At 39.1% G+C, this 26,351-nt stretch overlaps 1 protein-coding gene across 2 annotated transcripts in view; it reads right to left on the bottom strand.

The window, feature by feature from the left end:
- Window positions 1–26,351, bottom strand: part of CNTN2 (contactin 2) — a 907,647-nt gene that overhangs the window by 93,296 nt on the left and 788,000 nt on the right. For both annotated transcript variants that reach the window (XM_044076798.1, XM_044076799.1), the window contains 2 exons: window positions 25,491–25,606; window positions 3,451–3,637 (listed from right to left, as the gene is read on the bottom strand). In XM_044076798.1, coding sequence (XP_043932733.1) covers window positions 3,451–3,637; window positions 25,491–25,606 — 303 coding nt within the window. The remainder of the gene's footprint in view (window positions 1–3,450; window positions 3,638–25,490; window positions 25,607–26,351) is intronic.

Here is a 26,351-nt window from a genome sequence, read left to right as displayed (position 1 = left end):
ATGGGGCATTTTTTATGTAGATATTAACCCCCTCCCCGAACATTTTTCATTCATGGTGACATGACTCTCTAGATGTGATTTGTAAAAAATATGTCCTAATACCTGTGTAAGCTATGCCATCTAAGAGGGCTATAAGTTCCCTGTTAACAGTCCCTGTGGATTGCCAACATGAATATAAAGAGATCCTTGCTTCCTTACATTAAAGATGTTCCAAGGCCTTATCTTATCTTCTTTGTAAATGTAATCTGTGAAATGTTACATTTCAACCTGGCAAAAATCCTGCCTTGTGTTTGTCAAATACTGCAAAATATCTGATACAAAAATTCTCTTCCCTGATCCTGATAAGTGCATGCCATCCTGTCTGAACATATATCTGCCCAAAATTAGGCCTGGATGCTCTACACATTTGCATTTTTTAAAACGGGACATTTTTTTTCATGTAGGTATTTACTCAAAGAATCTTTTCAATCACAGTGACATGACTCTCCTTCCTATATATGATTTGAGAAAACATACATCGTAACACCTGTATAAGCTATGCTATCTAAGAGGGCTGTAACTTCCCTGTGAACAGTCAGAGTCCTTGCGGATAAGATAATTTGTACAGACATAAATTAAAACAGATCCAGACCTCCTTACATTAAGACATTCTAAAGCCGGCTCACATTTTTTATTTTTACTTCTGGCAAGCATAACACTATTCAATGTTCATTGTCTTCTCAATCAATGTAAGTATTATTTTCTCTAATAACTAAATCTCCAGTTCCAAGAATATCTTTTCTGCCCAGATCTGAAATCTTCAACTTCTATTTCAGTAATATCTGCTTTATCGGTTATTAGAAAGGAATGATTTTCATCACCAGTAGTCTTGTTAATCCCACTGTTTCCATTGCTTATTACATTTTCAAGCATACAAGTCTCATCTAGCTGGCTTTGTACATCCATAGCTTGAGCCATGTTGTCAGCTTCTTTCACCTCTTTTCCCTCTTACAGTAATGTTCTTCAATCCTTCCACATTCAATTTTCATTTCTTCCTTTTCACGTGCCCCTTGCCTCTTTTTTCTAAATTCTCTTTTGGGAAAAATTTGTATTTTTTTTTTTGTAGACTGAAGGTTTTCTGGTAGAAAAATGTCATCATTCCCCGTAATCTGTGTGTTATATAACAAAGCAGCGCCCTTTTTACTATGCATTCCCCTTGCTTTATAGACATTAATCAGTTTATTTTTCTTTGTTATTCTTTGTTGTGAACTTCTTTCTTTCTTTCTTTTTTTTATTTTCTTCTATATGCTCTGGATCCTCAGACTGCTGAATACTTGTATCCAGAATTCTAGAACTCTCAGTGGCATTATTTTGTTCAATAGGGGTTGAGTGATCTTCACTGACAGTAGACAATTCTTTTCCTAAATGTGTTCCATTTGCTGTTTGCCTAACATTATTTATCTCATCAGTCCATTCATCAATCTATATAATAGTAGTTCTCCAAGCTGTGCCAAACGAGGGCAATCATTGGTTAGACTAGATTTACTAATAATCATAAGCAAATCATCCAACTGTTGTCATTAGGAACACAGATCACCGGTGTTTTCAAGTATTGCCTCTAAATATGCATAGCGTTTCATATACTCTACACGACACTTGTGCTTTAGCAAATCATTAATGGCATACTTATTTAAGTAATCCATTTTTGGCTACAAATGAAAAAAGAATTCTAAAAAAAGAATAATCAAAATCAGTTACCACAGAATTAATATACATTTTAAATCAACTTCTATGAGAAAAAGCACACAATATATAACTAAATATTAAATTAAGTAGAATAAAATTGTTGCTCTGGCCATACCATTGTGAAAGACACGCAAAGGCTGGAATTCCTTTACCTCCCTTTCTCCTAGACTAGAGTTCACCTGTGTATAGCCTATCCCTTTCTATCAAGAAACAGTGAACATTAGAGGTAAAACAAAAGATAAATCAAAGTAAATCTTTTTGTCTACAAGCTATCTCTTTCTTCCTACAAACACTGAAAAACAGTGGTAAAAATAAAATATAAATCAAAATAAATTATCTCTTACCACAATCACTGACAAACCAACACAGGATTGTTGAAATAAACTCTAGATTGTCTTATCTGCAGTCTTTGTGAATTTATAGCTGAACAGGCCCCTTGGGATGGCTTTTATGAAAACCTATCCCTTAAGAACAATAAAATGAAATTTAGAGATAAAACAACAAAATATAAATCAAAGTAAATCTTGCCTACAAGCTACCCCATTCTTCCTTCAAAGAGTGAAAAACAGTGTTAGAATATCAAGGATAAATCAGAATAAATCTTCTCTTACCAGAGAACTGTGCAGTCAGTGACAAACCAACACAGTATTGTTTAAATAAGCTCTGATTTGTTTGTATAGTTTACAAACTTCTGCATAAACTCTGTATGATACATTTTATAGCAGGAGTTTCTGGATATGGAATAATTGTCCATTTTTAATCTGAATCACACTATGTAGAAGTGATAAAGATTTTTAGGAAATGTATACACTATGCAGGTATGCAGTGATTGATAATAATCTGATCATTTGTTTTATAATTAGGTCCATTATTAAATAAATAGAATGTTTTTGTACATCTCTGCTGATGCCTGTGTTCACTTGTGTAGAATGAGCAACCGGAGTGGAATCATACATATTTGTACTACAGCTGCAAAAAGCATTACTGCTGGCCAGTGTTATACCTCACAAATCATCAGACCTCAGAACCAAATATTAAAATAATTTTTGCTATTTTATATGACATATTTTAATATTTGGTGGTGAATACATGCAGTTTATTGCTTTGGAAGCATCTATACCTTTAAGTAAGCTACTTTTACTCCAATATGCTTAAAAAGAAAGTTTCAAGCCTTTTTTACAAGGTATACAAACCACTTATGGAAATGTAATGTCTGAGCATTAGGTGGTAGGTCTGTGTAGAGTCTTTAAACTATGGAAGTTAACTGATGTTTACTAGATAGGTATATAAATAATGAACGATTAAATAATGTATATGTTTAACAGGCATGTACGATTATTGATTCTGTTTCTAAAAACAGTATAAATCATGTATAATAACTTACTTGATTCTGCCCTTGGCATTAGGAAATATATTAGTTCACTCATCCTGGAATATGTTTGCTCATTTTCACATAAGTGTCTCAGTGGGTTAATTAAGTAACATAACCCAGTACTTAACTGCAGTTTTATTTCCACTTTCCAGATGATAGGTTTAATGTCATGGCACCAGGAGTTTTATGACTGATATAAATACAAACTGTTCTCATTATAAATGGTTTCATTATTACCTTGGAATCCAGCAGTCTAGTAGACTGGCACTGATTTGCCTGACTACACATTTAGATACACATTTAACACTGACACATGCATTAACTTTCTAACTGGAGACAAAGCGGATACTTACGAGCTTTCTTTGTAGTAACCATTTTGGCAGCACTAGGTGGTCCAGCACCAGCACTGTTATAGACACTAACTGCCACACTGTACAGTGTGTTGGGCAGTAAGCCTGGAATTCGAGCCTGGGTTTCAAGCCCTGCTGTCCTCACTCTGTTTGCTGCTGCTTCATTCTCATTTGCTTTCCAGTACTTGATCTAAGGAAACCAACATTTCAGGAAAAAGAACAGGTAAAACCTTTGTTATGGGTTCACAGTAACACATCAAAGTCTCAAAAAACATTTGTTGCATCACACAGCAACTGGAATTCCAGCAAAGACATCTGAAGGTCACTACAGCAAAATGAAAAATCAGCCACAAACAACACGCTTTCTACATGGTTGCCATTCTTGACAGAGTTTCTGAATATATGTGATACTACCTTGTTACACACAACTCATCCCACAACTTTTGGTTGGAGAACTGTTTCTTTCTCCCTGATAATGTGTGTGTGTGTGTGTGTGTGTGTGTGTGTGTGTGTGTGTGTGTGTGTGTGTGTGTGTGCACATGTGTGAATGTGTGTATGCAATGTATACCATCTCTAAGTTGAAAAGGAAATGGTTCTGTGCATTTCCAACTGTTCTCCTTCTTCATGCTTGCATCATTTCCATGTTGATAACTTTAGGATTAAAAGTACTGCTGGATGATTGGGATTTGTGATCCAGAATAGTATACTGCAAGCATGGCATTCAATGTGTGACACCCACTTAATGGATGCTTACATTTTTTGTTGAGTTTTTTCACTCCATCTCTGTAATCACTCAATTAGTGCAGGCTTCAATATGGGGGAGTGACTTTCTGATGATACAGTCATCAGAATGTTGCTGTGTGAGGTCAGTCAATGGCTGGGTTGTGATTCAGTGAAGTAAATGTACATTTTGTAATTAGATGTCCCGTAACTGTGCAACCTAACCTATATTTCTGATTCTGAGGTTTTGGACATAACTGTTTTACTATTACCTTTTTAATTAAAATCAGGACAATAAATAACCATGCTGCTTTTGTATTGCCTACAATACTACTATGGATTTAGGATATTTAATACACAACAGTCCTCGGTTTCTGAATATGTTATTACATAATAATTATGTGCCTGTGATGACACACTTTAAACAGTTTGCTTCTTGTTTAAGTTGATGATTATGCATTAAATGGAAGAAAACCAGTGGAGGCAGATGACATTTGTTTCTGTTTTTGCCATTACTTTATTGACAATTATTCAGGAGTTTATATCTTATACAACACCCCAGGAATTATTATAATTTTATTATAAAGGAAAATAATATTCTTTAACTTAGCTGATTTTGTTTAGTTCCCTTTATCATGTTGTATCAGGAATTCAGTTTTATTTGTAGAAACAGGTCGAGTACATAGAAACAGCTACCATCCACATGAAATGTCAAACTCAAGTTCCTTTCTATTGCTTAATAACTCATGCAACAAAACTGTTATAGATTCCACTTAATCTGTGTCATCACATTATATCTTATGTGTTAAAGTATGCCTCAGACATGCAGGAGTGGCCTTAGGTCAACTGGTGCCCTAGGCAGAGGGCACAATGGCACCCCCCACCACACCACCCAGTGCCCACATCCAGGTCCACCTACACCAAATAAATACTGGTAAAGTGACCCCACTAAAGTGGCGCCCTAGGCGGCCGCTTAGTTGGCCTATGCCTAAGGCCGGCTATGTTGACATATTGGTAATTAAGTACTACCAAATATTCAGAAATGAATTCTTGCCTACCTAATGCACGGCATTAATTAAATACAGGTAATATGTCAACAAATAATATGAATGTACTTACCCAAATTGAAAATTATTTACAGCATTTTAAAAATCTAATGTTATAAGCTGCAATGTTTTCCCCTTAGCCAGTAAAACGTCATGATTTCATTCTCACATAGGCTTTACTATGTTATCATATGATCTCACATAAAACTTCTGAGAAAAGGAATTTTTGTTAACTGATTATGCAATCTCCTGACCTCCCTTCACCTCCTGATCTCCCTTCACCTCCTGACCTCCCTTCACCTCGGCAAATAGCTCTACAGCTACTCCTTGCATAGTCCTTCACACCTGCTAGTTTCTTTGACCTATATTGACCTAGTCAAGATCATTGCATGCTACTCATAATGCCAGGAGATCTTTCCTTAAAAAAAAAAATAAAACAAGTACTCAGGAAAATAAGTTCACACATGACACAGTACTATGTCTCCCTCACAGAACTACATTACTGTTGATCTCTGAAGTGCAAAAATATCTCCATAATGAGTATTTACATGTAATATGGTTTTTCACAGATGTGCATTTGGGATATGAAACATCAACTAACTCTGCTAGTGAAATAGGCAATTAAGTGTAAGAGTTTTATTTTAAATTCTAACAGGCAAACATGCCATTGGTGTTTTCGTGTAATTAATTTATTTTTAGAGTGTTTTTATTGTATTCATGTGCAGCATGGCTTTCTGGATGTATATATTAAGGATGTGTCATATAGGCTAGGGAAGAGACCATTCATCCTGCAGCCTTATTACTTATGCAAAGGGCAAATCTAAGTGCTTTTATTGTTTATGTAAAGGGTACCTAATGTAAATGAGTGTAAGTCAGACATGTATATAAATTTAACTGGAAACCCCTTTTTCTGCAAAGGTCATTCTCTAATATTCTGTTATGGAAATCATTCTGATTTTCAAATTAATTTTTAAGAAAGGCATTTTACAATTAACAAATGCTAGAAAAGCATGACTGAATGAACACATCAATTAACCAAACAATAAAACAATCAGCAAAGCTATGCCATTAACAAAATAAGTGTCTGCACATATGCTTATTGAGAACTACTGTAGTTTATGTTTGCATTTGAGGAGTACAGCTTTCAGTGACTGTGTTGCGCTGCATGGCATGATCTCATAAGCATCTTATTGCCTTTATTTGTGTCCCTGTACTTGGAGGGTTCTTCTGTTAAACTCAGGGATCTTTCCAGTTATATTTTCACTCTTGTCTTGAAGTAAGAGTGTCCTGAACTCATACCCCTAACCACATCAAAAGGCCTATGAGAAGAATTACTGAGGTTCATCCTTTACATACCCTCCCACATTTTATACCCTGACCCTTCAGTGGGACTGTGTACCTGAATTTTTATTCATATATGGAGGCAGAGATATCCCAATAAATATTTAGAAAATTAGATAATTTATAGGTGGCACAGTAGTGTTGCAGATAGAGTTGTAGACTCACAGCAAGAGGTTCACCAGTTCAATTCTCGGCTGGAGTGCCTTCTGTTTGGAGTCTGTATGTCTTCCCTGTGTTACAGGGGTTTCCCCCAGGTACTCTGGTGTCCTCCCACATTCCAAAGACATGCAGTATGTGGAATGGACACTCTGAATTGACCATAGGTGTGAGTCTGCATGTGAGTGTGTGGTATGAAAGAACAGCCATGGCAGGGCTAGCCACCTGGTGATGTGAACCTTGCGTCTAGATAATCTGCACTGTTGAACTGACACCCTGACCCCATGTGCAAAAATGGGAAAAGGGGTTGTGAATGGATAGATGGAAAGGCATTTGGCATAGTGATTTTCTAAAGTATTTGTAGACAAAGTTCCTTTATCTCTTGCAAGGGTTTATTATTAGGAATAATGTAATCCCAAAATGGATTAGCTTTTTTGTTTGTATGCAAATTACCAAATAGCACCGACCTGTTGTAGTCAAACCTGGGGAAATTAGGTAGGCATGTTTATATGTAAATACTTCTTATTGGAAAGTAATGTGAGACTGACAGGATCTCTGGAAGTATATCCAACCCACTGAGGACATTATGCAAGAAGCAGTTAAAGTGTACATTAACAACTTCTTTAAAAAATATGCACTTGAGTCATATTGCTTGATCAGCATTTCATTTAGTTTTGTATTTGTTTATGTTTTATTCACTGGGCCTGTTTTCTGGAGAGACCTAAGATGCTATTTATATTGAGCTGGGTGAATCTGGCCAGGGAGCTTGCTATCTGAGGTGAGAGTTACAACAGATTACTCTGATGTGAATATGATTGATGATTTGCCTGTCTCCATGAAATAGATAGATGGAGCCCACACTGTGACTCAAGTGGATGTGTTCAGTTAGCAGCCCCAGCAGTGGATGACCAAGGTAGGGGGAGGAGCAAAGGAGTACAGCCCACTTATCTCACCTGGGGCTGGGAGGGGTTCCATCTGCACACAACATGAATATACAGAATACTCCAAATTATGTAGTTACTCCACTTTTTATCTTATTTTGTATAAGTGAGCCTAAACTCCAAAAATGTGCACTGAACACTGGGCAAATGTGAATTTTTTTTTTTGGCTCAGCATTTTGACATTGGAACATGATATGCAAATAGCTTGTATGGAACCTCTCCTGAAAAGTGATTACTTTGGAAAATGTTTATTTATTTCTTGCTAAGAATTTTTTTAATTGAGGCAGTATCCACAATGCTACTGTAAAACTTGCATTTATGATTTGAACAGTTAATTTCTCAAAATCCTATTTAGCTGCAAACTGCTTTTGAGCTCTAAAAAAACAAAGCACATGCACTTGGCTACTGATATGGGTTCTGACAAAAAGGCACACAAAACATGTTGCTGGTATAATGCAAAGCTGGGGTTCTGTGCTAAAATGTTTTTACTGTGTGAAATGTGTATACAACCTACTGTACAGTTTGATTATATAGCCAACTGTTCATCTGCCAGTGTTTTATATGCCTGTGTACATAAGATGGGAAGATGTGATCTGTTAAAACAAAATAAAATCACTTTTTGTGGGGGTTAAGCCACTCTACATTTTCCTTGCACCTCTTCATGCGGTGGGCTTTAAATCCATTACTTAATATACTGACAATGAGATTTTATATGCTTTGGGGGGAAGATGCATACCCATCCCCAAGGCTGTGCAGTCTTCCTGTTTACTAATGGAGGTGTTTGCGATCAGCATGGGAATATAGGGGCTAGGATAAGAGGTGAGAAGCTTACACTGATATGTATACTTTGTAAGATGGAAGAGGAAAGTACGAATTTATTTACTATTGGTTGTTTTGCATGTCTGCTGATATGGAGGTTATAGCTTAACAAACATCATTACCATGAAGGACTTGGGAGTGCTTCAGATAGGGACTAAGCGTATTGTCACAAGGCATGTGAAAGTGCTGTAGGGAAAGAAAAACACAGTATGACAAGGTGACACAGGTTATAACTAGGAAGCAGAATAGTTCAAAAGTAATTAGGAGAAATACTATTTTTCGTTGAAGGTTGAACGTCGAGCTGGCACTTCGGCATTCATCAAAAATCTACTGCCAATCATTAGCGGACCGGAGTTCCGCTGTGGCGACCCCTAACCGGGAAAAGCCAAAAGACAACAACAACAACTATTTCACAAACAGAGTGGTGGAATCACAAAACAGTTTACCAGATGCAGTGGTACTGTTAGTGGATTGTAGATAGACTTGGACAATTTGTCCAGTAAATAGAAGTATATATATATTTATATATATATATATATATATATATATATATATATATGATACAGACATTTTCAGCAAAATGTCACTTTAGTGAAGTAAGGAAAATTCAGTACAGATGACTGAAAATCAGCTGATCAAAGTGTACCATTTTTTACTTGAGTGAGATCTCAGTACAGTGTAGAGTGAGAAATTTGCCCTTTCCCTACAGTAGAATGATTTCAGAGTTTGTGTATGTGTATATATATATATATATATATATATATATATATATATATATATATATATATATATATATATATTTAGCAGGGGGTGTGAGAGGGTTCAGGGAATGCTTGCCTCCCTTGCAAAGAACAGATGTTTAATTTATTTTTTCATTTCTGTCTTTTTATGACTGAACATTTGAGTTGTATCATTCGTCGCTCAGTCTTATGAAATTTCTCTGAAATGTCATATATATATATATATATATATATATATATATATATATATATATGAGTCTACTTCATTTGATTGACAGACCATTTGATCAAAATTTCATTTGGTCGAAAACCAGTATTCAAGGCATAAAACTGGGATTTGTCCCCCTCCCCAATGTTGTGTGACCCTGGAGTTGGTATATATAGTTAGGGGGGTGTGGGGGGCACATCCCCCCCCACATAGGGGTGTGGGGGCAAAGGCCCCACCTAGTTACCTTTAAAAGAAGAAAATAAAACAAAAAGTACACATTTTAAACAAAAATAGGTGGGGGGTTTGTCCCCCACACCCCCCCTATGTGAGGGGCTGTGCCCCATCCCCCCCCCTAACTATATATACCAACTCCAGGGTAGCACGCCACTTGGGAGGGGGACAAATCCCAGTTTTATGTCTTGAATACTGGTTTTCGACCAAATGAAATTTTGATCAAATGGTCTGTCGATCAAATGAAGTAGACCCATATATATATATATATATATATATATATATATATATATATATATATATATATACACACCCACACACACACATATACATAATATTCTGAAGGATAGCAGGATAAAAGAAACAATAACAGAAGAGGAGAATGGTCCAGGTACTGCGGAGCAGGCCAGAGTAGGATGGGAATGAGCAGCTGACACTGTTTCACCTGTCTTAGAGGAGAGGGGACAGTTTTATGACATATGCTATCATGATGAATTCACAAAACTCTACATAAAGGAGCATTTTCCCTAGCAGACAATGTCTTTTCTCTAAGATTTGTGACTTTAAAGTTGATTATATTAGTTAGCATTAGCAAGGCTGCAGAGGCTGTGGGGAATATGCCTTCAAGGGCAAAAATACAGATGCTGACATCTGTGCAGTCACAGAGACTTATTTAAGGCTGCAGAAAGCACCCTGGCTATACCGGGTTATAATGCCTTCCACACATTCAGACTACACAGTGAAAGTGCAAGAACTAAAGGTGGAGTATCAATATTCATCAAAGATAAATACACCTCTAGATTGATTAAACAAAACGATTCCCTTGAACTATTCCAGATCCAATTGACTGTAGGTAAGACCCCTCTCCAAGTTACTGCCAGTTATAGGACCTGAATACCCACACTGTATACTCAGATATACTTGAATCGCTCAAGATACAACCAAACAGCCTGGTTTTAGGTGGCTTTAACTATCCATCCATAGATTGGGTAAATTGTACATGTACTAACACACTTGCCCAAATGTTCTTGGAGTTCATCAACTCCAATTCCCTGGACCAGTTGGTTGACAACCCCACAAGGGGCCCAAACATTCTGGATCTGGTACTGACTAACATGGGTGATCATTGCACCACCCCATGTGTCTGATCATAAATCAGTCTCATTAGGAGTAACAATAACATCTGACCCCCCCCCATTAGCAGCAACTAGACTAAAAAACTTCTCCAAAGCCAATCACAACTTAATACGTGATGACAGTAATAGCATTACAATCCCTGCCTTCACTGATGGCATGAACACCTACAAAGGGATTTACACCAATGCCTTGTATAAGCACCTATAAAAATGTATTGACTCTGTTGTACTTGATAGGACCAATTGAGCAGCCTGCCTGCCCCTGTGGGAGTGGTTACTGACTTGAAACAGTAGTTTTATTGGCCATTTTAGATCAATTCCAAAACAAACATTGAGCAGCCTGCCTGCCCCTGTGGGAGTGGTTACTGACTTGAAACTGTAGTTTTATTGGCCATTTTGGGTCAATTCCAAAACTCCTTCATCTTCCTCTCTTAAAACCCTCTTTTGCGCGGTTTTGCGCGTTTATGAGCATAGCGCAACAACGGGCAGCGCCGCCTAATTGGGTTTAAACTATTCCTGGCTCCACAAAGTCTGCTCTTTACTTTTTCCCTTAGAACTGCTCTATCTCTCAATTTAAACACCATATTCTCATTCTAAGGCCCTTCACTGGTCCAATTAAGTAATCCTACAAGTTAGCACTATTAAACCATAAGCACTACTTACTCTTATACTCTCTACGATTACCCTGTCCTCTATTGGTCCATCTTAAATTCAGTTTCCCTATATTACTCTAGCATGTCCAAAGGTCAGTCGATGGTTTCCTCTCCAGTCCAGCTGGTGAATCTGGGAATTTTGAGGCAATGTTACAACTGTCTCATGTACACAGACAACCCTCTCCTCCTCCAAACAGGTTCAAATATATGTGAGAGATGCAACTATTTAGCCAAACTGGAGGCTAAGCTCTCTCATCTCATAACTGGTGTAACCAGTCAGGAGGAGAAGGTAACCTCACACAACACAATTCCAGTATCAAATAGTCCCACCACATCAGTGAACCAAATACATAAATACACAAAAACATACTCAGAGGCTCTAAATAAAAATCTACCTAAGCAACAGAGACCTCCAAAGCAGGCATCCAAGCAAACACTACCTCAAAACAAAACACGCACAACACATAGCCCACAAAGTCAGTGTGCCAAGCAGCCACAGCCCTTAAGGCTGAATAACACACCTGATACTCTTGTAATAGGTGACTCTATTGTCAGACACACTGACGTCCCGCTCACCAGGCTGAATAAAGAGAAGGTCACGGTGAGCTGCCTGTCAGGTGCTAGGATCCGCCACATAACGCAAGCACTCAGGTCACTCCAAAGCAAATACAAATATGACTCAGTCATTGTACATGCTGGTGTGAATGACCTGAGACGTACCTCCCTGGACTACATGAAAAGAGACAGAGGAGCTCTCTGATCATGTAGCCCAGGCTGGTATGACCCTGACCTTGAGCAGCATCTTACCCTCACCTAGAATGATGCCACAGTACAAAGACAAAATGATCGATTTTAACAATTGGCTAAAATGTTGGTGTCATTCAAAGGGGATCCAGTGTCTGTCAGCCTGGGATGACATGCTCGACAAGCCACATTGCTTCGCTAGGGACAGCTTGCTCCTGTCACCACTGGGCTTTCGGATATTGGCAAAGGCTCTTGCCACCCCCATAGTGCCTTTTTTAGGCAAGGCTCAAAAGTCAAACCCACCCCCATAGACAGCACAAGGAACAAGAAACTAAGGGTAATGCTGCTAAACGCCAGAAGTCTTAACCTCAAGATGCATGCACTTGAAGCTCTACTCAGTATGGAGAACATCGATATCTGTGTAGTGACAGAAACCTGGTTCAAGGCTCCAGAGAGCACCCCAGCACTACCAGGCTATACCTCATATCATGCTTTTTGGCCCCAAAACCCGGACCGAACCACAAAAGGAGGGGGAGTTTCCCTATTTATCAAGGATATCCACACCTCCAGGTTAGTGGCATTGCACAAAGTATCGGAGACCGTCCATGTGCAACTAACAGTGGGCAAGACTGCTTTTCAGTTTATAGCATCCTACAGACCACCCTCTCAAAGTCAGGAATCCCACTCGGCTTTCCTGAAAACATTGGAGAACATGAAGATCTCTCCAAACACCATTATATTGGGTGACTTCAACTACCCAAACATTGACTGGAAGCACTACTCAAGCCCCAGCACCTTAGCCCAAAGGTTCCTGGAAATTATAAACTCAAATGCTATGGAACAACTAGTCCCACAAGACAGGAAACATACTAGACCTGATCATTACCAACATGGGGACTCTATGCTCCACACCAGAAGTATATCCCTCATTGGTAAGATCAGACCATAAACTAATTTCACTGGATGTCCACATCCTGACCCCACCCCCAGCCCAGAAAACCACAGTGAAAAACTTCTCAAAAGTGAACTTCTCACTTTTCAAAACCGAAGTGGAATCCTTCAAGGCCCCAGGGCCAGTGGAAACTACGGCCCAAACTGCAGAATCCTATATAAACGCATTCTACGGACATCTCCAGGAATGCATGGATCATGCTATCCCAAACAAAACCAAGACCCAATCATCCAAAGGCAGGCGTCCAGTCTGGCGGACCCCTGCCATAAATAAACTGTACAACAGAAGGAGGAAGCTACTACCTGATAGAGCAAAATCCCTAATAGGGAAGGCATTTCTGATCAGTACTAGCAAAAAATTATGATCCCTCATAAAATCCTCCAAGGCCAGCTTCGAGAGAAAAATTGCACAGGACACCAAAGACAATCATAAGGCTTTTTTCAGTTATGTTAGAAACCTGGGATGCAACTCCCAGACTTGTTCTGAGTTGATTCTAAATGACAAAAAATACACTGAACCCACAGACATCGCCAATATCCTGGCAGACAGGTTCAGTGCAAACTCCCCAAAAGAGCAAGTATCTATCCCAGCAGAGGGCTGCCTCCCAAACATCTCTGATGCTCAGGTGAAGGCTGCCCTCTCCAAAGCAAAAAACACTGCTTCCATGGGACCAGATGGCGTCCCAGGTTGCATCCTACATGAACTCCAAGAGGAACTAATCCCGCAAATAAAACAGCTATACAATCTCAGCCTCACTACAGGATATGTGCCCACAGAATGGCGTACAGCAACAGTGGTCCCACTCCACAAAGGTGGCGCCTCTACGGACCCTGGAAACTATCGCCCCATAAGCCTGACTAGCTTAGTCTGCAAGGCTATGGAGAGGATCATCATGGAGCTCATAAACAAAGACATTGGGGACCTACAGACACTAGATCCTACCCAGTTCGGCTTTGTCAAGGGCAGATCCTGCCTTTTGAACCTGGTTGACTTCTTCAAAACAGTCACCAAAGCCATAGATGAAGGGAAGGTAGTCCACACAGCCTATCTGGACCTTGCAAAGGCATTTGACACAATACCCCACTCGGGCATCATAGATAAGCTATCCAGCTTAAATATAAACCCCTATGTCACAAGATGGGTTGCAAACTGGCTCAAAGACAGAACCCACAGAGTGAGAGTTGCTGGAACCATGTCAGACTCAAACCGGTCACAAGTGGCATCCCACAGGGTTCTGTCCTGGGACCACTCTTGTTCGGTATATACTTTTCCGAGGTACAGGCAAACGTGGGAGGACTATGGCTCACCAAGTTCGCAGACGACTGCAAACTGGGTGCCATAATCAACTCTCCAGCTGACACAAACATCCTTCAAAAAGGTCTCACAGAGACAGATAACTGGTGCCAGCACCATTGTTTAAAGCTAAATGCCAAAAAATGTATAGTCATACCCTTTGGCAAAAACAATGTGCCCACAAATTACCACATAGGCAGAAACCCATTAAGTACAGAGAAAGTTATTAGGGACCTGGGGACCAAAGTTGATAGCAATCTCTCCTTTGAAAACCACATTGCCAAAGTGGTTAGAAAGACCTTCTACATAGCCCACCTCATCACGAAGGGTTTCACATCTAGATCAAGAGAGGTAATTGTGCCCCTTTATTCATCCCCCATCAGGCCCATCATAGAATACAATGCCCCTTTTGGGATGTACCTTACCCGACACCTGCAGCAATTAGAACGACCCCAAAAGTATCTCACCAAGAGGATCAAGGGTCTCAAACAGATGCCATATGCTGCTCGGTTAAAAAAACTCCAGCTCTACTCAGTTGCATACCGCCTACTTCGAGGCGATCTATGCCTGACATACAAAGCTATGTCAAATCCAGAATTAATGGACATGCTCCACCTCAGTAAACCTAAATCCCTTAGAGCCACATGCTCGAGGGACCTGAACCTCAGCACAGAAATAAATAGAACTTGCTGGAGGGACAGGTTCATAACCCAGAGGCTCCCTTTGCTCTGGAATAGAATTCCAGTTCATGTGAGGCAGAGCACCTCACTGAATCTCTTCAAGAAGAATCTCGATAGGTGGATGGGGGATCGTAGGTTTGTCCCAGGGATTACTCCCGTGTCACTATTAGACAGAAGCACTGTAAACTAAACCTTAAAAAGGGCAAAGTATACTCAAATCAAGGGGTGGCGTAAGCCATACAGAATCAGGCTAGGCTTATAATTGCCCCAGGGCAGATAGCCTAGTATGAACCTATGAACCTATGAACCCATAAAACAAGATCCTCAAGAAAGAACAAGCCTGCCTGGTGGACATCTGCCATTAACAGGTTATACAATAAGAGAAAGACATTGCTATCCAAGAGCAGGAAAGAATGGTCTCTGAATTGGAATAATTCCCTCCTCAGCTTAAACAAGCAAATTAGACGCCACATAAGGGATTCTAAAGATAACTATGAATGCAAATTAGCCTCCTTTGCTTTAGCTACATCTGAAACCTTAAATGAAAAACCCAGATCTGCATAGAACTGGTTGTTAATGACACCACATATACTGAACCCGCAGAAATACCCAGCCTGCTAGCTGACAGGTTCAGTGAAAACGTCTCCCTATTTCCCCACCACATATCCCCCAAAGCATCCCTACCACCTGGTCTCCATCTAGTATCTCCAAGGAGCAGATCATAAACATTGTCTCCAAAGCCAAAAACACAGCCTCTATGGGACCTGATAATATCATAGGCTGCATTCTAAATGGATTAAAACAGGAACTAGCTGCACTGCTGGGTACTCTTTTTAACCATAATCTAAGCACTGATTTTGTACCTGCTGAATGGAAAATGGAAACTGTCATCCTGTTACATAAAGGAGGTGCCTCCACTGACCCAGGGAACAATGGACCCATAAGCCTGACCAGCCTAATCTGCAAGTCTATGGAAAGAATAATCATAGACCTTATCAACAAAGATATAGAAGACCTCCAAATGTTCGACCCGACCCAGTGAGGCTTTGTTAAAGGGAGATCCTGCCTCTTGAACTTGGTGGACTTCTTTGGGACAGTCCCCAAAGCCCTGGATGAAGGGAAATCCATGCATATGGCCTACATGGACATGGCCAAGGCCTTTGGTACTATTCCCCACTCAGGCACCATTGATATACTCACCCAGCTGGAGATCAACCCATATATTTTCAGGTGGGTTGTAAACTGGCTCACTGATAGAATGCACACAGTCAAAATAGGCAACTCTACCTTTACCAGCAGACCCGTAATCAGTGGTGTTCCACAGAGTTGGTGCTGGGGCCCCTATTTTTTGGAATCTATTTCTCAGATGTACAGGCTAAAACAAAAGCCCTATGGCTGACAAAACAATGTCAACATCCTACAAGAGTGACTTTACACAGACAAATGACTGCTGCCAAAGTCATGGGCTAAAACATAATGTAAAAAAATGCATTATCATCCCCTTTGACAAGGGTGATGTCCCTGCAGATTACTATATTACTAACAACACCCTAAGCATGCAATCAGTGGTGAGGGATTTGGGCACAAAGGTTGACGGCAACCTTTCCTTTGACCACCATGTCTCCACAGGGGTAAGAAAGGCTTTCTGCATTGCCCAACTCATAAGTAAGGGCATTACATACAGACCAAAAGAGGTTATGACCCCCCCCCCCGTACTCCTCACTCATCAGGCTACCTTTGATATGTACCTTACCAGGCACCTGTAGCAACTGGAAAGACCTCAAAGGATTCTTACAAAGAAAATTCAGGGTCTTCAGCATAAGTCATACGTTCACAGCCTGAAATCATTGTCATTATACTCTGTGTCTTAGAGACTACTCTGAGGTGACCTCTGCCTTGCATATAAAGCAATCTCAGATTCTGCTGTAATGGAAATACTGTACATTTGTAAATCAAATGGTATAAGATGCACTTGCTCTAGGGAACTCAACCTAGTATGTGACATCAACAGGAATTGCTGGAGAGACAGATATGTCTCACAGAGGTTGCCTCTCCTCTCGGACAAACTTCCAATTCAGGTGACCAAACAAAATAAATCCAAAAACTCAGCTTCGCCGATGTACCAGAATAAATTGACTTGAAAAGTTTGGTCATCCTTGATTTGTGTTCCTGTGGTTTTGAAGCTGAGTTTTTGGATTTATTTTGTCTGTTTATTTGTACCTATTTTTGTTCTATCATGTCATTCCAATTCAGGTGAAACAGAGCCCCTTGCTGACCCTATTTAAGCATAATTTGGATGCTTGGATGGGAAGTTGCAAATTCACTGTGGGAGTTTCACCTGTGTCCATCTTGGACAGGGGCAGTAGTTGGTGACTTAGCTCTGCTTAATACCTTGATATTCTTGGGAACAGGGGTTGTACTTGGCTAGGCATGTAAGGGCCCTAGAGCCCTTATCCTAGTAACCTGCTATGATACTATGAAGATAAATGTGATGATTGCTGACTGAGACTGTAGGCTTATTTTGGGGAACAATAATTCCAGGCAATAACATTAACAGGAATGTTTGTTGAAGAGATGTCTGAAAAAATCTCTCTGATACAGTGAATACTTTTATTAGAAATTCTGACTTAGTATTAGTATTAAACAACAGTAAGACAGTCCCCAAAATAAGATTGCTATAGCTGTGTGAAGAAAATATCATTACTTTTAAATTTTTTTATTACTTGTCTTTAAGGTATATTACATATAGTATCCGCATATTACATACAGTATCCCTGGTAACTAGTGTTCCCCCAAGCCCTGTATGCCATTAAGGCATGATGTGCAAAATGTTAACCTTGGTAGCTAGTGGTTTCCTGCTCAACTTTTTTTGCTTTAAATTCTGTGCCTCTGATGCACAAGATGTAGTGTATCCCTGGTATCTACTGAACCCCCATCCCACATTATATGTAAGTGCCACTAAGGCATGAGATAACAGTAATCCCTAGTGCTAGAGTTCTCACCTTGCCCAGGTCTTCAGAGATATTCCTGGTGGATTGTGTTCCCCATGACCCAGTGTTGCAGGCTTTTCTCATTAGTCTAGGGGTATGTGGAAGTATGCCAAGCACCTCAGCCCCCACCACAAGCAGCCCCCTCCTGATGGCACTCACAGACACACTCACTGATGCACCTAATTTACCCCCCTTACTAACTCCTCCACAATGCTATCTTTCAGGCAAGACACATTCTCACTTAGACATTCACATATCCAGCCCCTCACATATACACACTCACACAGCCCTTAACATTGCCTGCCCAATAAACTCCCCAGGTGGTTTGGGCACATGTGTGGAAAAGCAGAAGACAGTCCAGTGAAAATGATAAGAAGAAGGCAAGAAAAAGCAAGGGTGTCCAGCAAACAGATGAATGGATTGTGTGACAGAAGACTTGTGACCGTCGGACATGACTGTTGAAGAACATAGGAGAGTGGCACTGAAATGAGAGAGATGGTGACAGCTCATGTGACACCCCTGAACCCATATAAAAAAATGGGAATAAAGGGGGTTGATGATAGTGATGACAAATTCCTCAGCACTTAGCTCTATTGCAATGGATGAACATGGCCAAAACTACAAGTGGCTAGGAGCAGCTAAGCTAATTTACACATGTGAGTATCTCACTGAATCATGCAACTGCATAAATGCCTTACTGCAGGCAATTCCTGAGGATAGCACATGGCTAATCACCATATGTCTGGCCCCCAAAATGCTTCATTAGCATGTAACATGTCCACAGAGACAGCCCAGTGCAATGTTACACATCTTTGTACAAAAGTACCATGATAGGATATTGCTGAATGCAGAATGGTTTCTACAAGGTGTATACATCATGTACACCTCACAGTGACCTTTCTGAATTTGATCATATGTTATCTGTAGACTTGAAGATCTACATTGAGTACTGTGCATGTATATTTTGCCACTATGTTTGAATGCTGCAGCACTTTATTTCATATTTGTTTCACTCTAAATTGTTATATTTACATTCACTTTTTACATTGCAGTATTATGTTTTGTTTTTAAATTGTAAACTATTGTATCTATTCTCCTATTTTCACTTTAAATTTTCTAACTTTAGCCCTATAGCAATTTTATCTCTCCAAAATACTGGAAAATGTATTCAAAAATAATTGCTAAACTGTTTCCTGCAGGAAGTAAATAAAGCTACAGATAATGGCAAAGTAGTCTCCTCCTTATTTCTAGACTTGTCTAAAACATTCAACTCAGTTTGTCACAGCAAACTTCTACTTCAAATGTTTTCATTATGTGTCTCTCAGTCCACTGTTCTATAGTTCTAAAGCTACCCATCCAGTAAGTATTAGCAAAATGGCAATCCACCCTCTCTCCATACCTCCCAGTCACCAAAGGTGTACCACTAGGCACTAGGCTTTATCCTTGGTCGCCTCCTCTTTAACATTCTCACCAACACACAGTACACACATCCATACCACAGGCTTCCCAAATATATTGCATAAATGACTTCACACTCATTTGCACATGTAACAACATTACACACCTCAAAAAAAATACTCGGGAAGCTTTAAGTGCAACTGAAACATGGCTTTGTAACTCACAACTCATGCTCAACCCTAAACAAAACAAACTACTACTTTTCTCCCCAAAGCCCTCTCCCATGAAGAAACTAAATTTAAAGTCCTCTCTGTTGATAATACAACAATTGAAGTCACTTCTCGTAGCAAATTATTACGAATGCTAGTGGATGATAATCTTAAATTCGATCTGTAAATATAAAATTGCATAAAAAAAACTAATCAGAAATAGGGATGCTTTATAGAGCCAAAAGCTTTCTCTCTGACACAACTAAAGTTGAATTTGCCACTACCTATCTCCACCCCACACTTCTTTGTGGCACTCCCATCCTCACTAACGTCAAACATCACAAAAATCAAAACTTGAATAATGCTATAACAAAGTTGTTAAATTTGCAGAAAATACCTATTTCAGAACAGACCACTCTGTAGCACTAAAAAACCTAAACTGGTTTGAACTAACCCATCAACTATTTTTATTTATTTATTTAACATTTGTTTACTGGGAGAGTCCAACTTGGAACAAAGCCAATTTTCAGTGGATGCCCAGGGAGAAACACTCCTTATGCATGTCTGTTGTATTGTGGGAAGAAACCGGAGCACCTGGAGGAAACCCACACAAACGGAGGGAGAACATGCAGACTCCACACAGAAGGCACACCAGCCAAGAATCGAACCAGAGAAACTCTTGTTGTGAGGTGGCAATGCTACTGTTGCACCACTGCACCATCTTAACTAACTAACATATACATAGCTTCTTAACACCTATAAAATTATCTAGAATCCATCTGCTTGTCCAGCATTAAATAACATTCTACTCAAATACGTTCCCAGTCAGTCATTATGATCCACTGACCAAAACTCCTGTCTGTCCACATACCTATCAAATCTGCTGGGATATTTCTATAGTCGTACCATGTTAAGACCTGAAACTTCTTATATCTATCCATCAGGTCAATACCCTCCATCCCATCCTTCAAAACCATTCTGAAAGACTTCCTAGCCAAACGTTGGCTCTGTTCTTGCTCAAGCGCTAAGATAATTATATCCATAAATGTGAACAAATACCTATTCATACCTTACATCTCCTTCTTCACTCACTTTCTTACTGCTCTCAGTTTCTCTCCATGACTTTCTATCTAAATATAACATACCTGCTTTTCTTTTACTTGGTATTGCAATTCCTGTTTGCATTATAGTAATTTATCTTTAATTTCTCTATAAACTGGCTAAAATGTCTCTAACTATTAAATAATTGTCATATATCTTGTAACTACAGTTAACCAATGTTTTTATATTATATCTAATTCAGTGTAATTATTTAAACTGTAGTTGTTTTTTGTATTATTTTTAGACTGTAAAATTATTATTCTTAAAATGTTTTATAATACTTTGAAGCTTTTCTCCCTAAATTAATTTAAAGTGCACAGATGTGTAAAGATGTACTCAAGCAAGCTTGTGGCAAAACAGGGAAAGATAAAATAGTGAGATTAGTGGGGATGGGAAGTGGTGAAAAACAATGGTGCAATATCTTCATCTGGTTGAAAATGGTTGAAAATGGAAAACTTTATGTAGCTATATTTCTAAAGAAGCCATAACAACAAATCAAAGGTAATCAAAGGTAGACATTATGAATGAAGGCATGCAGAGAATAAAGCAGATCATAAGAATTCCTGCTTCACACTACCCTGGGAACATGGGCCACCTTCTCACTCAGTTTCCTCCATTCTCAGGAGGACACACCATAATGGACAGCTCTCCCCCTGAAGTCATTGGTATGGTCTTGTTCACTCTCAGTCAACCAGATCAAATCAGTCAGTATAAAGGACTACTTTGGTAATAGCAAACATAAATAGTTATGCCATGATTCAATACCATAATGTATGGTCCACAGAGATGAAATAAACATTTGATGGTTATTCCAATATGACCAGCATTAGGAATGGAATACCTTTTCAGAGATGTCCCACACTGGTTAGGTTTCCTTAGGGCATGGTAAAAAAAAAACTCCCAAATAGTCTAGATAATCTAATCAACTCTCAAGATGCCACAACAGGTGAAATATCTTCACGTGTCAGATAAGACAGGATAGGCAACACCTGAAACTTAAAAGACAACAAGGGATCAAGGGATCAAAGCCATATCATCCAGTTAAGTGATCATACTGCACTTGCTTCTGCAGGATTTTGGTCTTGTGCAAGTTATTGTTTCCCATCAGAAATACGAGTTCTGCTGGTGCATGTTTCAAAACTTAAACAAAAATTAAAAGGAAGGGAGTCAACCTTACCCCCCCCCCCCCATGAGGTATTAGCACATGAGGAATAATCTAAAATACCCAGGTGCAGATCTGGCACACACTCCCCTCACTCACATTTTCAGTTATGAAAATTGCAGCTATGGTCCTCACACTTGCAACAGGTACTCAAAAACTGCAGCCTTTCACCTGTGCTATATTAAACTGGGACATGATAGTCTTTATAACTGCCACCTCAAAGTATCAGATGAGAATCTACATGAAGATGCTAATGTCCCTCTCCTCTGCCAACTTCATCATTGTATAGAATGTAACGTCATATGTAATTTCCAATTTGTTGGACAATAGTAGAGTCACCAATGGCATAAGAGTTCATATTCCACAGAAACCCATCTTTCCATGAACGAGTATAGTTGCTTTTGCATGTGGTGGGACTTAGTGGGAAAGCTCCCTGTTATCATTATCACCGTTGCTTACTATAGTTCACTTAGGTTGCCCATAGCTGTAAGGGCTAAAAGAACTATGTCCACCCCCGTATCCTCCTATAACTTATAAACAAATGCATCACTTCATGGGAAGAAAACTCGTAGACAGAATTCTCAAGTGGACGTTACACTATGTGGAAGTGGTGATCAATGATATGCCCTGTAGTAGCCTGTTGTCTGGTATGAGGGTCTTTCTGGAGCTATGAGGAAGGGTCACCAGATGTAGCCACCTGTTCACTGATGACAGCCATTACTTCTGATACTCCCATTGTAGTAGAACCTGCCTTGTAATGGTCAGATTAGTAGTAGGAGCCTTAGATCTATTTTCACCCATCTTGATAACTATGCAGCCATGGCAGTACAAATTCTTCACATGAGTACAACACAAGTATGTTTGTGTATCATTTGTGTTAGTGGTATCCTTCATTAGCTAACTGCAGTTTTCCTTTTTTTAATTTATTTTTTTATTTGTTAACTATGTAAGTGAATTGATATGCATGGATCCTTTTCAGTCTTGATGTACGTAATTAGGACAGATGTAAATGCTGTATATATATGAACAGTTTAAAATAGCCAATCCATCAACATGTTTTGGGACAAACACATGCACTAACACATAGACACATGCTTCATACTAAACCTAACATCTTACTCAGAGAAAATCCATGCAGAAAGAGGGGGAACATCATTTTTCCCCACACAAGCAGTGTTTGGAGGCCAAGACTGAACCGTCATGGAGCTGTTAGGCAGCATTTCTAATCAATGAGTCACCGTACTGCCCATGGGAGTGTGGTTGTACAGATGCTTCTGATGGCTTCTTGTGCCTTTCTAGATAGACTGCTATCTCTTGTATGTTTCATGGCCATCATTTGTGTGAACAATATTGTAACACTGGTTGAAATGCATTCTACTAGGCTGCTATCATATCTGCATGCCACGTGTTTCTGCATACTTGTATGCTATTTAATGATATTGTTGGGGAATGCTTTTCATCTTTTCTCAGTAGTACCTAGCCATGCTGTGCAATGCAGATACTGATCACACTAGTAATATTGCTTGTTTGTCATTCATGCTTGTATGCTCACAGTTCATTTCAGTGAAATTTCATCATTTGGCACTATTGACCATTCCAAGTCATGCATTTGCCAACCAGACCTATGTGCAGTGATTTATTGACATGCAACCCTCCAATATAGTAGACCTCTTCCTGGAAATAAATGGGATTTATTGAAACAGCCTTGCCATTATAAGGAAGCTTGATAGAATGTAAGGCAAAAGAGGCTATTTCTTATGACATTCAAAAGGTCCAGACATAGCAACCAGGAGGCACATGTGTCTTGCAGCAGTATTAGACAGCTTCTGCTATACTTAAGTGAAAGATGTTTGGGCCCAGAGGAAATGAGGAAAAGGGAAACATCTGTAAATGAAATAAAATACATATGTACAATAAAAGGAAGCAAAACCCAAGTAGTACTGCAGTCCTATGTTTTGTGGTAGAGGTGTCATCCATTATATTACCTGCACCAATGTTACTGCTGTTGTGGGGGGCACTCAGTGGATCTCCTGGATGTCAATTGATTATGTTGATGTGTGTAACTTGCAATATGTCTCTAAATGTTGGATCTTTTGCAAAAGCCACCACAAATAGATTTTCTTTATAGCCTAAAATGCACAGCTACTGTGTGCTTTTACTGTTACAGTTGCCTATTACTGCAGCAATGTTATCTGAGTCATAAATATTGTGCTAGAAGAAATGAAGATGATGAGGGGGCATGCTCTTTTTACTGTGAATATATATCAGCTATAAATATTTTTTTTGAAATATTGCTACACATTTAGTGTAAACAAAACTGTTTTGCCCTCAGTAACAGTTTCCCCAAGAACAGCCTGAGAAAGCTATGGTTTGCCATTACAGATTATAAATTGCATGTTTTATGAAAGAAAAACAGTACCTTTACAGGCAAAAAAGTATCAGGCATCCCCCACACACCACTGTGCTACCTGCTAATCACAGTACAGCAGAAGCAGTTGTAAAGATGCCCAAAGTTTGCAAGAGAATATAAATGAAGATAGTAAAAGTTTTTCTAATATATGGGGGGAGGAGCAGAATACTACTGTGATATAAATGACAGCCAATTTTATTTTCAGACCCATTTTGTAAGCATAGCGGATCTGCTATGGCTCATCATCTACAGTGATTTGAACAAACAAATTATGGTGCATCCTTTAGGAGAAATTTCATTTGAAAGTGCATGAACCACATTTGCAGTACTCAGAAAAGTAAAATTAATTGTCCAAAAAAGTAATATAAATATACTAAGAACCACGAACAAATAGAAGAGAACAGTGCAAATACAACCAAGAAACAATGAAAGCACTGTTGAAAGGAGATGCTCGACACCGGTCAGCCACAGATTAAATCCAAACTTTATTGTATGCGAAAACTATCCAGAATACATTCAACGTAAATATACTAAGACACACACATATATAAATGTATATGAAGTCCACTGATGTGGTACTGTGAAATATCGGCCTATTTCCCTTACTCTAAGTCACAGTGCTCTTGGATTTAGTATATATAAGTAACAGGGTATGTGAGGGGTTGCATTCCCCCATGTAGGGGGGGTGCAGTGTGGTGAAGGGCTGTGATGCTTTGACGTCAATTTGGTATGGTCATCTCATTTAAAAGTGGTGCAACCCATGGCAACTGGATACCTTATAAAACGTCCCAGGTAAACTGATGGAGCAATACATGTTATATGTAGCTGAGACATCTCAAAAGTGCTGGCTAGACAGAGTGTGGCAAAGCAGAAACTATTGTTTGCCTTAAACTGAAAGATGTCTAGATCAAACAGTGCAACAGTGGTTAATACCAAACAGAAAAGCAACAAAAGACTATTAGATTGCTTTTCAGTATTTACCTCTAAAGACTGTGCCACAACTCCAGAATGAAACTTGTAATAGCATTTTAAAGCTATTCATTCATTCCTATTGTTTAAACCTTAACAGACTACTATGCCAATATTTGCAATATACTTACTATAATATCTCACCTCATAGCCTTGCAGAATTCCATTTGTATCAGTTTGTTGGACAGGATTCCAAGTCATTGATATTTCTTGGGAAGAAAATGCATTTGCTGTGACATTTGATGGTACTAGCTTGGGAACTGAAATGAGAGAAAAGGATATGACATTTAGATGATACACCCATATCAGCAATGTGTTAAATGAAAATTCGAAATGAGAAATGCATTATTTTGTCAGTGATGGAAACTAGTCACATGCATTTGGTCTTCTTATGATATAACCACACTTAGGCGAGCTAACTGCCATTTAGCCAAATCTAAAAAACAGACAAACTCAGAATAACACATTTTAATTATATGACAGTAACTAGTCAGTTCAGGTTTTTAACAACCTAGCTCATTTCTGAATATTATTTGGCAAAATGCAAAAATTCTATTGGCCAAAACCCTCTTTTAAAGAAAAGCTGTTGTAATGAAAGATAAAGCAGACCACAGATATAATACTCAAATTAACTGTCTATATAACTATATATATATATATATATATATATATATATATATATATATATATATATATATATATGTGTGTGTGGGTCTACTTCTTTTGACCTAACTTTCATTTGCCTGACACTCATTTTCCTGACCCCATTTGACTGAAATTTCATTTGCCTGACACTTCATTTGACTGACAAGTATTATTAGCAAGAAAATGGAATATGCCCCCTTCCCCACTGCAGTGCGACCCTGGAGTTAGAATATATAGTTAGGGGTGTGGGGGCGAAGCCCCCCACTTCATTTCATATGATATTGTTAACTTTTGATGTAATATTGCTTAGTAACAGAAAAGTAAGTGGGGGGCTTCACCCCCCACACCCCCCGTTGTGGG

This window comes from Protopterus annectens, chromosome 7.part0 (assembly GCF_019279795.1).
Source record: "Protopterus annectens isolate FY-2018-M chromosome 7.part0, PAN1.0, whole genome shotgun sequence".
NCBI lineage: Eukaryota > Metazoa > Chordata > Ceratodontiformes > Protopteridae > Protopterus > Protopterus annectens.
The sequence above is the reverse complement of the archived record's forward strand: the minus strand, read 5'-3'. Positions and strand labels throughout refer to the sequence as shown.